Genomic DNA, 17,209 nt, shown 5'->3' on the forward strand with positions numbered 1-17,209 from the left:
GCCTCTGTACACCATACTGCCTCTGTACATCACACTGCCTCTGTACACTATACTGCCTCTGTACACCATACTGCCTCTGTACACCATACTGCCTCTGTACACCATACTGCCTCTGTACACCACACTGCCTCTGTACACCATACTGCCTCTGTACATCACACTGCCTCTGTACACACACTGCCTCTGTACACCACACTGCCTCTGTACACCATACTGCCTCTGTACACCACATTGCCTCTGTACACCATACTGCCTCTGTACATCACACTGCCTCTGTACATCACACTGCCTCTGTACACTATACTGCCTCTGTACACCATACTGCCTCTGTACACCATACTGCCTCTGTACATCACACTGCCTCTTTACATCATACTGCCTCTGTACACCATGCTGCCTCTGTACACCATACTGCCTCTGTAAATCACACTGCCTCTGTACACTATACTGCCTCGGTACACCATAATGCCCCTGTACACCATACTGCCTCTGTACATCATACTGCCTCTGTACACTATGCTGCCTCTGTACACCATACTGCCTCTGTACATCATACTGCCTCTGTACACTATGCTGCCTCTGTACACCATACTGCCTCTGTACACTATACTGCCTCTGTACACCATACTGCCTCTGTACATCACACTGCCTCTGTACACTATACTGCCTCTGTACATCACACTGCCTCTGTACATCACACTGCCTCTGTACACCACACTGCCTCTGTACACTATACTGCCTCTGTACACCATACTGCCTCTGTACACCATACTGCCTCTGTACATCACACTGCCTCTTTACATCACGCTGCCTCTGTACACCATGCTGCCTCTGTACACCATACTGCCTCTGTACATCACACTGCCTCTGCACATCACACTGCCTCTGTACATCATACTGCCTCTGTACATCATACTGCCTCTGTACACCATGCTGCCTCTGTACATCATACTGCATCTCTACATAAGACTGCCTCTGTACATCACACTGCCTCTGTACACCACACTGCCTCTGTACACGACACTGCCTCTGTACACCACACTGCCTCTGTACACCAGACTGCCTCTGTACACCAGATTGCCTCTGTACATGACACTGCCTCTGTACATGACACTGCCTCTGTACATCACACTGCCTCTGTACACCACACTGCCTCTGTACACCACACTGCCTCTGTACACCATACTGCCTCTGTACATCACATGCCTCTGTACATCACACTGCCTCTGTACACCACACTGCCTCTGTACACTATACTGCCTCTGTACACCATACTGCCTCTGTACACCACACTGCCTCTGTACACCATACTGCCTCTGTACATCACACTGCCTCTGTACATCACACTGCCTCTGTACACCACACTGCCTCTGTACACCATACTGCCTCTGTACACCACACTGCCTCTGTACACCATACTGCCTCTGTACATCACACTGCCTCTGTACATCACACTGCCTCTGTACACTATACTGCCTCTGTACACCATACTGCCTCTGTACACCATACTGCCTCTGTACATCACACTGCCTCTTTACATCATACTGCCTCTGTACACCATGCTGCCTCTGTACACCATACTGCCTCTGTAAATCACACTGCCTCTGTACACTATACTGCCTTGGTACACCATAATGCCCCTGTACACCATACTGCCTCTGTACATCATACTGCCTCTGTACACTATGCTGCCTCTGTACACCATACTGCCTCTGTACACTATACTGCCTCTGTACACCATACTGCCTCTGTACATCACACTGCCTCTGTACACTATACTGCCTCTGTACATCACACTGCCTCTGTACATCACACTGCCTCTGTACACCACACTGCCTCTGTACACTATACTGCCTCTGTACACCATACTGCCTCTGTACACCATACTGCCTCTGTACATCACACTGCCTCTTTACATCACGCTGCCTCTGTACACCATACTGCCTCTGTACATCACACTGCCTCTGCACATCACACTGCCTCTGTACATCATACTGCCTCTGTACATCATACTGCCTCTGTACATCATACTGCCTCTGTACACCATGCTGCCTCTGTACATCTTACTGCATCTCTACATAAGACTGCCTCTGTACATCACACTGCCTCTGTACACCACACTGCCTCTGTACACGACACTGCCTCTGTACACCACACTGCCTCTGTACACCAGACTGCCTCTGTACACCAGATTGCCTCTGTACATGACACTGCCTCTGTACATGACACTGCCTCTGTACATCACACTGCCTCTGTACACCACACTGCCTCTGTACACCATACTGCCTCTGTACATTACACTGCCTCTGTACACCATACTGCCTCTGTACATCAGACTGCCTCTGTACACCACAGTGCCCTCTGTACACGACACTGCCTCTGTACACCATACTGCCCTCTGTACACCACACTGCCTCTGTACACAAGACTGACCCTGTACACCATAAACGTATGATTCCATCTCACCTGGTTTGTTCCGCATGCCCTAAACTAAAAGGTAGGTCCTTAAAGCATTCAAAAGGAGGAAAACGTTCCAGCACAACAATACAGTTGTGTTGAGTCTTTCTCTTTATTTCACGTGACAATAACCATGATCCGTGAACAGATCCTTACACCATGAGGTAGTTGACACATTTTGGACAACTGTCCTTAGTCGTTACAAGAAAGAGAAAGACTCAACACAACTGTATTGTAGTGCTAGAACCTTTTCTTCTTTTAACCCTGTACACCAGACTGACCCTGTGCACCAGACTGACCCTGTATACTAGACTGACCCTGTACACCCGACTGACCCTGTGCACCAGACTGACCCTGTGCACCAGACTGACCCTGTGCACCAGACTGACCCTGTGCACCAGACTGACCCTGTATACTAGACTGACCCTGTATACTAGACTGACCCTGTACACCAGACTGACCCTGTACACCAGACTGACCCTGTACACCAGACTTACCCTGTGCACCAGACTGGACCCTGTACACCAGACTGACCCTGTACACCAGACTGACCCTTTACACCAGACTGACCCGTACACCAGACTGACCCTGTACATCAGACTGACCCCTGTACACCAGAATGACCCTGTACACCAGACTGACCCTGTACACCAGACTGACCCTTTACACCAGACTGACCCTGTGCACCAGACTGACCCTGTACACCAGACTGACCCTGTACATCAGACTGACCCTGTACACCAGAATGACCCTGTACACCAGGACTGACCCTGTACACCAGACTGACCCTGTGCACCAGACTGGACCCTGTATACTAGACTGACCCTATACACCAGACTGACCCTGTACACCAGACTGACCCTGTACACCAGACTGACAAAGTACATCAGACTGACGCGGTACACCAGACTGACCCTGTGCACCAGACTGACCCTGTACACCAGACTGACCCTGTACATAAGACTGACCCTGTACACCAGACTGACCCTGTACACCAGACTGACCCTGTACACCAGACTTACCCTGTACATCAGACTGACCCTGTACACCAGACTGACCCTGTAGACCAGACTGACCCTGTACACCAGACTGACCCTGTAGACCAGACTGACCCTGTACACCAGACTGACCCTGTAGACCAGACTGACCCTGTACACCAGACTGACCCTGTGCACCAGACTGACCCTGTACACCAGACTGACCATGTACATCAGACTGACGCGGTACACCAGACTGACCCTGTACATAAGACTGACTCTGTACACCAGACTGACCCTGTATACCAGACTGACCCTGTACACCAGACTGACCCTGTACACCAGACTGACCCTGTACACCAGACTGCATCTATACCCCAAACTATACACAAGACTGTCTCTGTACTCCAGACTGTCTTGTGTATAACTAACTGCATCTGTACACCAGGATGTCTCCGTATACTAGTCTGTCTCTGTACACAAAGCTATATTTGTAAAAAAGACTGTGTGTACACCAGACTGCCTCTGTACACCAGATCACATTAAATCTGTACACAAGACTGCCTCCCCCTGTACACCAGGCTGTCTCAATACACTAGGCTGCCCCTGTACACCAGACTGCCTCTGTAGGCCAGACTGTCTCTGTACACCAGGCCATATCTGTACACCAGACTGCCCCTGTAAACTAGGCGGACACTGTACATCCAGATGCATCTATTCACAAAGCTGCCTCTGTACACCAGGCTACATCTTTAAACTAGGCTGCAAGTGCACACCAGGTTGTCCCTGTACATCAGGCTGTGTCTGTACACCAAACTACATCTCTACACCAGGCTGCACCAGTACACCAGCCTACATCTGTACACCAGGCTGCATCTGTACACCAGGCTGCATCTGTACACCAGGCTGCACCAGTACACCGGGCTGCACCAGTACACCAGCCTACATCTGTACACCAGGCTGCATCTGTACACCAGGCTGCACCAGTACACCAGCCTACATCTGTACACCAGGCTGCATCCGTACACCAGGCTGCATCTGTACACCAGGCTGCACCAGTACACCAGGCAGCATATATACACCAGGCTGCAACTGTACACCAGGCTGCATCTGTACACCAGGCTGCATCTGTACACCGGGCTGCATCTGTACACCAGGCTGCATCTGTACACCAGGCTGCATAAATACACCAGGCTGCACCAGTACACCAGGCTGCATCTGTACACCAGGCTGCATCTGTACACCAGGCTGCTTCTGTACACCAGGCTGCATATATACACCAGGCTGCAACTGTACACCAGGCTGCATATATACACCAAACTGCGCCAGTACACCAGGCTGCATCTGTACACCAGGCTGCACCAGTCCACCAGGCTGCACCAGTACACCAGGCTGCATCTGTACACCAGGCTGCATCTGTACACCAGGCTCCATCTGTACACCAGGCTGCACCAGTACACCAGGCTGCATCTGTACACCAGGCTGCACCAGTACACCAGGCTGCATCTGTACACCAGGCTGCACCAGTACACCAGGCTGCATCTGTACACCAGGCTGCACCTGTACACCAGGCTGCACCAGTACACCAGGCTGCATCTGTACACCAGGCTGCATCTGTACACCAGGCTGCACCAGTACACCAGGCTGCATCTGTACACCAGGCTGCATCCGTACACCAGGCTGCATCCGTACACCAGGCTGTATCTGTACACCAGGCTGCATCTGTACACCAGGCTGCATCTGTACACCAGGCTGCACCAGTACACCAGGCTGCATCTGTACACCAGGCTGCATCCGTACACCAGGCTGCATCCGTACACCAGGCTGCATCTGTACACCAGGCTGCATCTGTACACTAGGCTGCATAAATACACCAGGCTGCACCAGTACACCAGGCTGCATCTGTACACCAGGCTGCACCAGTACACCAGGCTGCATCTGTACACCAGGCTGCATCTGTACACCAGGCTGCAGCAGTACACCAGGCTGCATCTGTACACCAGGCTGCACCAGTACACCAGGCTGCATCTGTACACCAGGCTGCATCTATACACCAGGCTGTATCTGTACACCAGGCTGCATCTGTACACCAGGCTGCATCTGTACACCAGGCTGCACCAGTACACCAGGCTGCATCTGTACACCAGGCTGCATCTATACACCAGGCTGCATCTGTACACCAGGCTGCACCAGCACACCAGGCTGCATCTGTACACCAGGCTGCATAAATACACCAGGCTGCATCTGTACACCAGGCTGCACCAGTACACCAGGCTGCATCTGTACACCAGGCTGCATCTGTACACCAGGCTGCATCTATACACCAGGCTGCATCTGTACACCAGGCTGCACCTGTACACCAGGCTGCATAAATACACCAGGCTGCATCTTGTACACCAGGCTGCACCAGTCCACCAGGCTGCACCAGTACACCAGGCTGCATCTGTACACCAGGCTGCATAAATACACCAGGCTGCACCAGTACACCAGGCTGCATCTGTACACCAGGCTGCACCAGTACACCAGGCTGCATCTGTACACCAGGCTGCATCTGTACACCAGGCTGCATAAATACACCAGGCTGCACCAGTACACCAAGCTGCATCTGTACACCAGGCTGCACCAGTACACCAGGCTGCATCTGTACACCAGGCTGCATCTGTACACCAGGCTGCAGCAGTACACCAGGCTGCACCAGTACACCAGGCTGCATCTGTACACCAGGCTGCACCAGTACACCAGGCTGCATCTGTACACCAGGCTGCATCTATACACCAGGCTGCATCTGTACACCAGGCTGCACCAGCACACCAGGCTGCATCTGTACACCAGGCTGCATAAATACACCAGGCTGCAGCAGTACACCAGGCTGCACCAGTACACCAGGCTGCACCAGTACACCAGGCTGCATCTGTACACCAGGCTGCATCTGTACACCAGGCTGCTTCTGTACACCAGGCTGCATATATACACCAGGCTGCAACTGTACACCAGGCTGCATATATACACCAAACTGCGCCAGTACACCAGGCTGCATCTGTACACCAGGCTGCACCAGTCCACCAGGCTGCACCAGTACACCAGGCTGCATCTGTACACCAGGCTGCATCTGTACACCAGGCTCCATCTGTACACCAGGCTGCACCAGTACACCAGGCTGCATCTGTGCACCAGTACACCAGGCTGCATCTGTACACCAGGCTGCACCTGTACACCAGGCTGCACCAGTACACCAGGCTGCATCTGTACACCAGGCTGCACCAGTACACCAGGCTGCATCTGTACACCAGGCTGCATCCGTACACCAGGCTGCATCCGTACACCAGGCTGTATCTGTACACCAGGCTGCATCTGTACACCAGGCTGCATCTGTACACCAGGCTGCACCAGTACACCAGGCTGCATCTGTACACCAGGCTGCATCCGTACACCAGGCTGCATCTGTACACCAGGCTGCATCTGTACACCAGGCTGCATCTGTACACCAGGCTGCATAAATACACCAGGCTGCACCAGTACACCAGGCTGCATCTGTACACCAGGCTGCACCAGTACACCAGGCTGCATCTGTACACCAGGCTGCATCTGTACACCAGGCTGCAGCAGTACACCAGGCTGCACCAGTACACCAGGCTGTATCTGTACACCAGGCTGCACCAGCACACCAGGCTGCATCTGTACACCAGGCTGCATAAATACACCAGGCTGCATCTGTACACCAGGCTGCACCAGTACACCAGGCTGCATCTGTACACCAGGCTGCATCTGTACACCAGGCTGCATCCGTACACCAGGCTGCATCTGTACACCAGGCTGCATCCGTACACCAGGCTGCATCTGTACACCAGGCTGCATCTGTACACCAGGCTGCATAAATACACCAGGCTCCATCTGTACACCAGGCTGCACCAGTACACCAGGCTGCATCTGTACACCAGGCTGCACCAGTACACCAGGCTGTACCAGTACACCAGGCTGCATCTGTACACCAGGCTGCACCAGCACACCAGGCTGCATCTGTACACCAGGCTGCATAAATACACCAGGCTGCATCTGTACACCAGGCTGCACCAGTACACCAGGCTGCATCTGTACACCAGGCTGCATCTGTACACCAGGCTGCATCCGTACACCAGGCTGCATCTGTACACCAGGCTGCATCTGTACACCAGGCTGCATCTGTACACCAGGCTGCATAAATACACCAGGCTCCATCTGTACACCAGGCTGCACCAGTACACCAGGCTGCATCTGTACACCAGGCTGCATCTGTACACCAGGCTGCATCCGTACACCAGGCTGCATCTGTACACCAGGCTGCATCTGTACACCAGGCTGCATCTGTACACCAGGCTGCATAAATACACCAGGCTCCATCTGTACACCAGGCTGCACCAGTACACCAGGCTGCATCTGTACACCAGGCTGCACCAGTACACCAGGCTGCATCTGTACACCAGGCTGCACCTGTACACCAGGCTGCACCAGTACACCAGGCTGCATCTGTACACCAGGCTGCACCAGTACACCAGGCTGCATCTGTACACCAGGCTGCATCCGTACACCAGGCTGCATCCGTACACCAGGCTGTATCTGTACACCAGGCTGCATCTGTACACCAGGCTGCATCTGTACACCAGGCTGCACCAGTACACCAGGCTACATCTGTACACCAGGCTGCACCAGTACACCAGGCTGCATCTGTACACCAGGCTGCATCTGTACACCAGGCTACAGCAGTACACCAGGCTGTACCAGTACACCAGGCTGCATCTGTACACCAGGCTGCACCAGTACACCAGGCTGCATCTGTACACCAGGCTGCATCTATACACCAGGCTGCATCTGTACACCAGGCTGCACCAGCACACCAGGCTGCATCTGTACACCAGGCTGCATAAATACACCAGGCTGCATCTGTACACCAGGCTGCACCAGTACACCAGGCTGCATCTGTACACCAGGCTGCATCTGTACACCAGGCTGCATCTATACACCAGGCTGCATCTGTACACCAGGCTGCACCTGTACACCAGGCTGCATCTGTACACCAGGCTGCAGCAGTACACCAGGCTGCACCAGCACACCAGGCTGCATCTGTACACCAGGCTGCATAAATACACCAGGCTGCATCTGTACACCAGGCTGCACCAGTACACCAGGCTGCATCTGTACACCAGGCTGCATCTGTACACCAGGCTGCATCTATACACCAGGCTGCATCTGTACACCAGGCTGCATCTGTACACCAGGCTGCATCTGTACACCAGGCTGCAGCAGTACACCAGGCTGCACCAGTCCACCAGGCTGCACCAGTACACCAGGCTGCATCTGTACACCAGGCTGCATAAATACACCAGGCTGCACCAGTACACCAGGCTGCATCTGTACACCAGGCTGCACCTGTACACCAGGCTGCATCTGTACACCAGGCTGCATAAATACACCAGGCTGCATCTGTACACCAGGCTGCACCAGTACACCAGGCTGCATCTGTACACCAGGCTGCATCAGTACACCAGGCTGCATCTGTACACCAGGCTGCATCTGTACACCAGGCTGCATCTGTACACCAGGCTGCATAAATACACCAGGCTGCACCAGTACACCAGGCTGCATCTGTACACCAGGCTGCACCAGTACACCAGGCTGCATCTGTACACCAGGCTGCATCTGTACACCAGGCTGCAGCAGTACACCAGGCTGCACCAGTACACCAGGCTGTATCTGTACACCAGGCTGCACCAGCACACCAGGCTGCATCTGTACACCAGGCTGCATAAATACACCAGGCTGCATCTGTACACCAGGCTGCACCAGTACACCAGGCTGCATCTGTACACCAGGCTGCATCTGTACACCAGGCTGCATCCGTACACCAGGCTGCATCTGTACACCAGGCTGCATCCGTACACCAGGCTGCATCTGTACACCAGGCTGCATCTGTACACCAGGCTGCATAAATACACCAGGCTCCATCTGTACACCAGGCTGCACCAGTACACCAGGCTGCATCTGTACACCAGGCTGCACCAGTACACCAGGCTGTACCAGTACACCAGGCTGCATCTGTACACCAGGCTGCACCAGCACACCAGGCTGCATCTGTACACCAGGCTGCATAAATACACCAGGCTGCATCTGTACACCAGGCTGCACCAGTACACCAGGCTGCATCTGTACACCAGGCTGCATCTGTACACCAGGCTGCATCCGTACACCAGGCTGCATCTGTACACCAGGCTGCATCTGTACACCAGGCTGCATCTGTACACCAGGCTGCATAAATACACCAGGCTCCATCTGTACACCAGGCTGCACCAGTACACCAGGCTGCATCTGTACACCAGGCTGCATCTGTACACCAGGCTGCATCCGTACACCAGGCTGCATCTGTACACCAGGCTGCATCTGTACACCAGGCTGCATCTGTACACCAGGCTGCATAAATACACCAGGCTCCATCTGTACACCAGGCTGCACCAGTACACCAGGCTGCATCTGTACACCAGGCTGCACCAGTACACCAGGCTGCATCTGTACACCAGGCTGCACCTGTACACCAGGCTGCACCAGTACACCAGGCTGCATCTGTACACCAGGCTGCACCAGTACACCAGGCTGCATCTGTACACCAGGCTGCATCCGTACACCAGGCTGCATCCGTACACCAGGCTGTATCTGTACACCAGGCTGCATCTGTACACCAGGCTGCATCTGTACACCAGGCTGCACCAGTACACCAGGCTACATCTGTACACCAGGCTGCACCAGTACACCAGGCTGCATCTGTACACCAGGCTGCATCTGTACACCAGGCTACAGCAGTACACCAGGCTGTACCAGTACACCAGGCTGCATCTGTACACCAGGCTGCACCAGTACACCAGGCTGCATCTGTACACCAGGCTGCATCTATACACCAGGCTGCATCTGTACACCAGGCTGCACCAGCACACCAGGCTGCATCTGTACACCAGGCTGCATAAATACACCAGGCTGCATCTGTACACCAGGCTGCACCAGTACACCAGGCTGCATCTGTACACCAGGCTGCATCTGTACACCAGGCTGCATCTATACACCAGGCTGCATCTGTACACCAGGCTGCACCTGTACACCAGGCTGCATCTGTACACCAGGCTGCAGCAGTACACCAGGCTGCACCAGCACACCAGGCTGCATCTGTACACCAGGCTGCATAAATACACCAGGCTGCATCTGTACACCAGGCTGCACCAGTACACCAGGCTGCATCTGTACACCAGGCTGCATCTGTACACCAGGCTGCATCTATACACCAGGCTGCATCTGTACACCAGGCTGCATCTGTACACCAGGCTGCATCTGTACACCAGGCTGCAGCAGTACACCAGGCTGCACCAGTCCACCAGGCTGCACCAGTACACCAGGCTGCATCTGTACACCAGGCTGCATAAATACACCAGGCTGCACCAGTACACCAGGCTGCATCTGTACACCAGGCTGCACCTGTACACCAGGCTGCATCTGTACACCAGGCTGCATAAATACACCAGGCTGCAGCAGTACACCAGGCTGCACCAGTACACCAGGCTGCATCTGTACACCAGGCTGCATCTGTACACCAGGCTGCATCTATACACCAGGCTGCATCTGTACACCAGGCTGCATCTGTACACCAGGCTGCATAAATACACCAGGCTGCAGCAGTACACCAGGCTGCACCAGTACACCAGCCTACATCTGTACACCAGGCTGCATCTGTACACCAGGCTGCATCTGTACACCAGGCTGCATCTGTACACCAGGCTGCATAAATACACCAGGCTGCAGCAGTACACCAGGCTGCACCAGTACACCAGGCTGCATAAATACACCAGGCTGCATCTGTACACCAGGCTGCATCTGTACACCAGGCTGCATCTATACACCAGGCTGCACCTGTACACCAGGCTGCACCTGTACACCAGGCTGCATAAATACACCAGGCTGCATCTGTACACCAGGCTGCATAAATACACCAGGCTGCAGCAGTACACCAGGCTGCACCAGTACACCAGGCTGCATCTGTACACCAGGCTGCATCTGTACACCAGGCTGCATCTATACACCAGGCTGCATAAATACACCAGGCTGCATCTGTACACCAGGCTGAATCTGTACAACAGGCTGCACCAGTACACCAAACTACATCTCTACACGAAACTACATCTCTACACCAGGCTCCATCTGTACATCAGGCTGCAGCAGTACACCAGGCTGCATCTGTACACCAGGCTGCACCAGTACACCAGGCTGCACCAGTACACCAGGCTGCATCTGTGCACCAGGCTGCATCCGTACACCAGGCTGCATCTGTACACCAGGCTGCATCTGTACACCAGGCTGCATCTGTACACCAGGCTGCATCTGTACACCAGGCTGAATCTATACACCAGTCTGCATCTGTACACCAGGCTGCATCTATACACCAGTCTGCACCAGTACACCAAACTACATCTCTACACCAGGCTGCATCTGTACATCAGGCTGCAGCAGTACACCAGGCTGCATCTGTACACTAGGCTCCATCTGTACACCAGGCTGCACCAGTACACCAGGCTGCACCAGTACACCAGGCTGCATCTGTACACCAGGCTGCATCTATACACCAGTCTGCACCAGTACACCAAACTACATCTCTACACCAGGCTGCATCTGTACATCAGGCTGCAGCAGTACACCAGGCTGCATCTGTACACTAGGCTCCATCTGTACACCAGGCTGCACCAGTACACCAGGCTGCACCAGTACACCAGGCTGCATCTGTACACCAGGCTGCATCCGTACACCAGTCTGCATCTGTACACCAGGCTGCATCCGTACACCAGTCTGCATCTGTACACCAGGCTGCATCTGTACACCAGGCTGCATCTGTACACCAGGCTGCATCTGTACACCAGGCTGCATCTGTACACCAGGCTGCACCAGTACACCAGGCTGCATCTGTACACCAGGCTGCACCTGTACACCAGGCTGCATCTGTACACCAGGCTGCACATATATATATATATATATATACATATATATATATATATATATATATACTATGCCACCTCTTTAAAGCAGGCTGCATCTGTACACTAGGCTGCATCAACACACCAAGCTGCATTGCTGCATATGGCTGCCTCTGTGCTGTACTCCAGGCTGCATGTGTATACCAAACTGCCTCTGTACAGCAGGATGCTGGGCTGCCAAGTAACGGTATAATAATCTCCAGGTGCTGCATGCTGATCGTATACAGTATATACATAGTCTCTGATGTCCAATGCTCCAGCCAGGGACAGAAGCAGATCTAGATAGATTGTCTATCTCCTATCTATCTATCTCCTATCTATCTATCTATCTATCTCAAATCTATCTATCTATCTATCTATCTCCTATCTATCTATCTATCTATCTATCTCATATCTATCTATCTATCTCTCTCATATCTATCTATCTCATATCTATCTATCTATCTATCTATCTATCTATCTATCTATCTATCTATCTATCAAATCAAATCAAATCAAATCAAATCAGCTTTATTGGCAGGACTAAATACATTTTAGCATTGCCAAAGCATGTGGTAAATAATTGGGTAGGGTTGGGGGTGGGGACAGGTCCAGGGTGGGGGTATAGGAGTCCATAGTATATCAGGCTCCTCTCAGTCCATGGCAGGCAGTAATATATTGTGCTGCTATGGCCGCTGTGTTCTCCTCTTCCCCCAGCAGTATGGGGAGTCTCTCTTCCTCCTCCATGGAGGTGAAGTCTGGGCAGAGATCAGACAGTCTCCTGAAGTGAGTCTCTCTCACTGCTGAGTATTTGGGGCACCGCAGCAGGAAATGAGCCTCATCCTCCACGGCCTCCTGGTCGCACTGCTGGCACAGTCTGCTCTCCCTGGGCATGTACCTCTGTCGATGACGCCCGGATTCAATGAGCAGGCTGTGGGCGCTTAGTCTGTACCGGCTCAGGATCTGTCTGTCTTTTGGATTGGGGAGTTTCTCCAGATATGGGGCCAGTTTGTACTCCCTCTGCAGGCTCTGGTATACTGTCAGCTTCTGGGATGTTCTTATGTCGTTTTTCCAGACGCTAATATACTCCTCTTTGAACTTGTTATCTATCTATCCCATATCTGTCTATCTATCTATCTATCTATCTATCTATCTATCTATCTATCCCATATCTGTCTATCTATCTATCTATCTATCTATCTATCCCATATCTATCTATCTATCTATCTATCACACACATGTATAATATACACGATCACACAGGACAGCACAGACACAACACCAGACAATGAGACAATAAAAGATACAAAAACACGAGAAGTAAATGGAGAAGACGTCTCGGCTCCTGTGCCAGGCTCTGCTATAAGGCAATGAGGGAAGAAGCTTAAAGTATTTTCCATTTCATCAGCAAGGAACATATATTACTTTACTGGTTCAGTAAAATGTTGGTTTAATGCCCACCCCTTTTCAATCTGCCCATGTCTGAGCGTCTCTGTGCAGGCGTACAATCATGACTAGCTTACACCACTCAGTGTGCCTCAGCCTGCGCTAGTAACATACTGCCTCAGCTGAAGGGAAGGAATCTCTGCTCTCTGCCTTTCTTAAGGATCAGCCTTCCCGAAAGAAAAAAAACAAGAAAAAAAAAAACAAGGCAAGAACCCCAGCAGAAGATGACCACGCTTAATAATTGACTTGGAAAGGAGAATTTTTGGAGGATTTCTTTATTTTTATTTTTTTTAATATTGTGGGGTTGTTTTCAGATGATGGACGTTAAGCAGCTCGCCAGATGTCGTGGTGGCTTCCTTATTAGCAAAGAGTTTGGAGTTCCTTCCAGAATGTCACAACAATCTTAACCGCAGGGACAAAAAAAGAAAAGGAGTCCATCCAGATCCTTGAAGGTCCTACAAGTCAGCTCGACAAGAAAATATAAAAAAAAAAAAAAAAAAAGAAAAGGTAACCGGACCCCCCGCTCCCCCCCTGCCCACCCCTCGCTCCCTTTCAGCTCATTGAGAACAAGCAAAGGGGGGCATTGTAAGGCTGCCAGCGTCCAAGAAGCTGAAAGCTACTGTATTACCAGCACAGAGGGGTCCTTTTAGAGCCGCATCTAATTAGCCAAAACACAAAGCAAGCGGCTGAATGGAGCTTGTCACTCTCTGGAAAAGAAGGGTGGGTAAGACACTTTTTTAATTCAATTCCATCTTTTGTGTCCCCCCCCTCCACCCTTTTCCATCAGCGTTTAACATGAAAAAGCCCGACTCACCTACCTATACGAATGAACTTTAAATGCTGCATGTTCCCGTCTGCTACCTGTCTCTCCGCTGCTGACCTATGACATGTATTCTATTCCAATATGATGTAGACATTGGCGACGATTTCAATGGACATTCTCGAGAAAATTTGGAAACGTATTTGCTAATGGATTTCCTTCTCATTGGTCTCTGTTTAAACTGGATGTTGAGAAAGCCCCCGGGGTTAATACTGTGCGCACTGGGCATATTTATTAAAATGCTTCCCCTGGTGAATAGCGGCTGTCCGCGCGTGTGTCGCTGCGAGGGCAGATTTTTGTACTGTGAATCCCAGAATGTCACCGAGCTGCCTGGCAACCTGTCGGGCGTGATGGGCTTGTCTCTGCGGTACAACAGCATCAGCGAGCTGCAAGACGGACAGTTCACGGGGTTAATGCAGCTCACGTGGCTCTATCTGGATCACAATCACATAGAAACAGTGGAAGTCAATGCCTTTCAAAAACTGCGTCGAGTCAAAGAACTCACACTCAGCGCCAATAAAATAACCCATCTGGCCAACCACACGTTCCGACCGTTGCCCAACTTACGCAGTTTGGACCTATCCTACAATAACATACAAGCCTTGGCACCGGATCTTTTCCATGGTCTACGCAAACTGTCGAGCCTACAGCTGCGTTACAATGCCATCAAGTTTGTGCCAGTGAGGATCTTTCAGGACTGTCGCAGTCTGGAGTTCCTAGACTTGGGATACAATCAGTTGAAGAGCTTGGCCCGTAACTCTTTCGCAGGTTTGTTTAAACTTGCCGAGCTTCACCTGGAGCACAATGACTTGGTCAAGGTGAATTTAGCTCATTTTCCAAGACTCCTCTCTTTACATTCTCTCTTCATGAGGAAGAATAAAGTGACTATAGTAGTTAACTCCTTGGACTGGGTGTGGAAACTAACAAACATGGATCTCTCTGGCAACGAGATTGAGTACATCGAACCTCATGTTTTTGAAAGTGTACCTCATCTTGAATCCCTACTCCTAGACTCCAACCGCCTCACCTACGTTGACCCTAGAATCCTCAACTCTTGGAAATCTCTTACCAGCCTCACCCTGGCTGGGAACAGCTGGGACTGTGGACGTAATGTGTGTGCCTTGGCCTCCTGGCTGAGCAACTTCAAGGGTAGGTACGATGGCAACATGCTGTGTACCACCCCGGAGTATGCACAAGGAGAGGATGTTCAGGATGCTGTCTATGCTTTCCACCTGTGTGAGGACCCATCAGATCCAACCAGTGCTAATGCCATTTATACAGCTTTCAACAACAGTGACAAAAACGCCTACAACAGTGCCACCGTCACCACCATCACCTATGATGTACAGGATACAGAAGGGGAAAAGACTACAGACAACCTGATGGCCACCATGCCCAGCGAGCACCCCGAGAACACTGTCCAAATTCATAAGGTGGTGACGGGGACTATGGCGTTGATTTTCTCCTTCCTCATTGTGGTTTTGATGTTGTACGTTTCTTGGAAGTGTTTTCCGGCCAGCCTCAGACAGTTGAGGCAGTGCTTTGTGACACAACGCAGGAAGCAAAAGCAAAAACAGACTATGCATCAAATGGCTGCAATGTCTGCCCAGGAATACTATGTTGATTACAAACCCAACCACATTGAGGGAGCTTTGGTAATCATTAATGAATATGGTTCTTGTTCCTGTCACCAGCAACCCGCCCGGGAGTGCGAGGTGTGATCTTACCTTACAATGGGAATAATAAGGAAACATTGTGCAACCAAATAACAATGGCAGATAGACAACAAGCTGGAGGGATCTTCTTTGTCCGATAAGCTCCCTGACTTGGCACCGGGAGGGGATCTACTGGAAAGACTTGACATTTTAGCTTTATTGTGTCTTAAAAACCTTTCAGGACAGTGAGATGTTAAGCAAACAAACACACACACACAAACACAAAAAATATTCTGATGGTACGAAGATTTGTCTATATTCAGAAGAGTGTAAAAAGAGGTACCACCTTGATTTCTTTTTTTGTAAACTACCATGTTTAAAAAAAAAAGAGGAAAAAATAAAATAGCATTTACAATATTTGCAGAGTGGTGTCCTACTAAATCAATGTCAGAGCAGAGAGAGACCTCACCCCCTCCCACTACATCTGCAGTTGTTGGTGCTCCAGCAAAATTAAACAGCCTTGATTTAGCCATAGATGGATCGATGCTTGATAGCCCTTAATGGCTCGATTGTATATTACATCCAGTGCAGCCGGTCATGTCAGCACTGCAGATCTGGAAGCCTCCTCAGATGCCTAAGCCAGGGTCTCGGAAGCATCCAGTTCACCTGTTGAGGTGCTTCGTGTGGGTTAAATGTATGCAGCAAAAAAATTCTAGGTAGCTGTTCCATCTTTCGTGAAAGTGGTGGGTTTTGCCTATTCTTGAAAGTGTTTAGACCTGAAAAAAAATACGAATTCAGCTCTGATATCTACGAGTTTGTCAACTGTGTTGGGTTAAG

General features: G+C 51.3%; 2 protein-coding genes across 7 annotated transcripts in view; one reads left to right on the forward strand and one right to left on the reverse strand.

The window, feature by feature from the left end:
• The window catches only part of CTNNA2 (catenin alpha 2), a 1,975,930-nt gene that overhangs the window by 829,593 nt on the left and 1,129,128 nt on the right, over positions 1-17,209 (reverse strand). The window lies entirely within an intron of this gene.
• LRRTM1 (leucine rich repeat transmembrane neuronal 1) lies at positions 14,043-16,763 on the forward strand. Its single transcript, XM_044295283.1, has one exon. It carries the CDS (start codon positions 14,780-14,782, stop codon positions 16,436-16,438), a length of 1,659 nt encoding a protein of 552 aa, XP_044151218.1. The 5' UTR covers positions 14,043-14,779; the 3' UTR covers positions 16,439-16,763.

This window comes from Bufo gargarizans, chromosome 1 (genome assembly GCF_014858855.1).
Source record: "Bufo gargarizans isolate SCDJY-AF-19 chromosome 1, ASM1485885v1, whole genome shotgun sequence".
NCBI classification, from domain to species: Eukaryota; Metazoa; Chordata; class Amphibia; order Anura; family Bufonidae; genus Bufo; species Bufo gargarizans.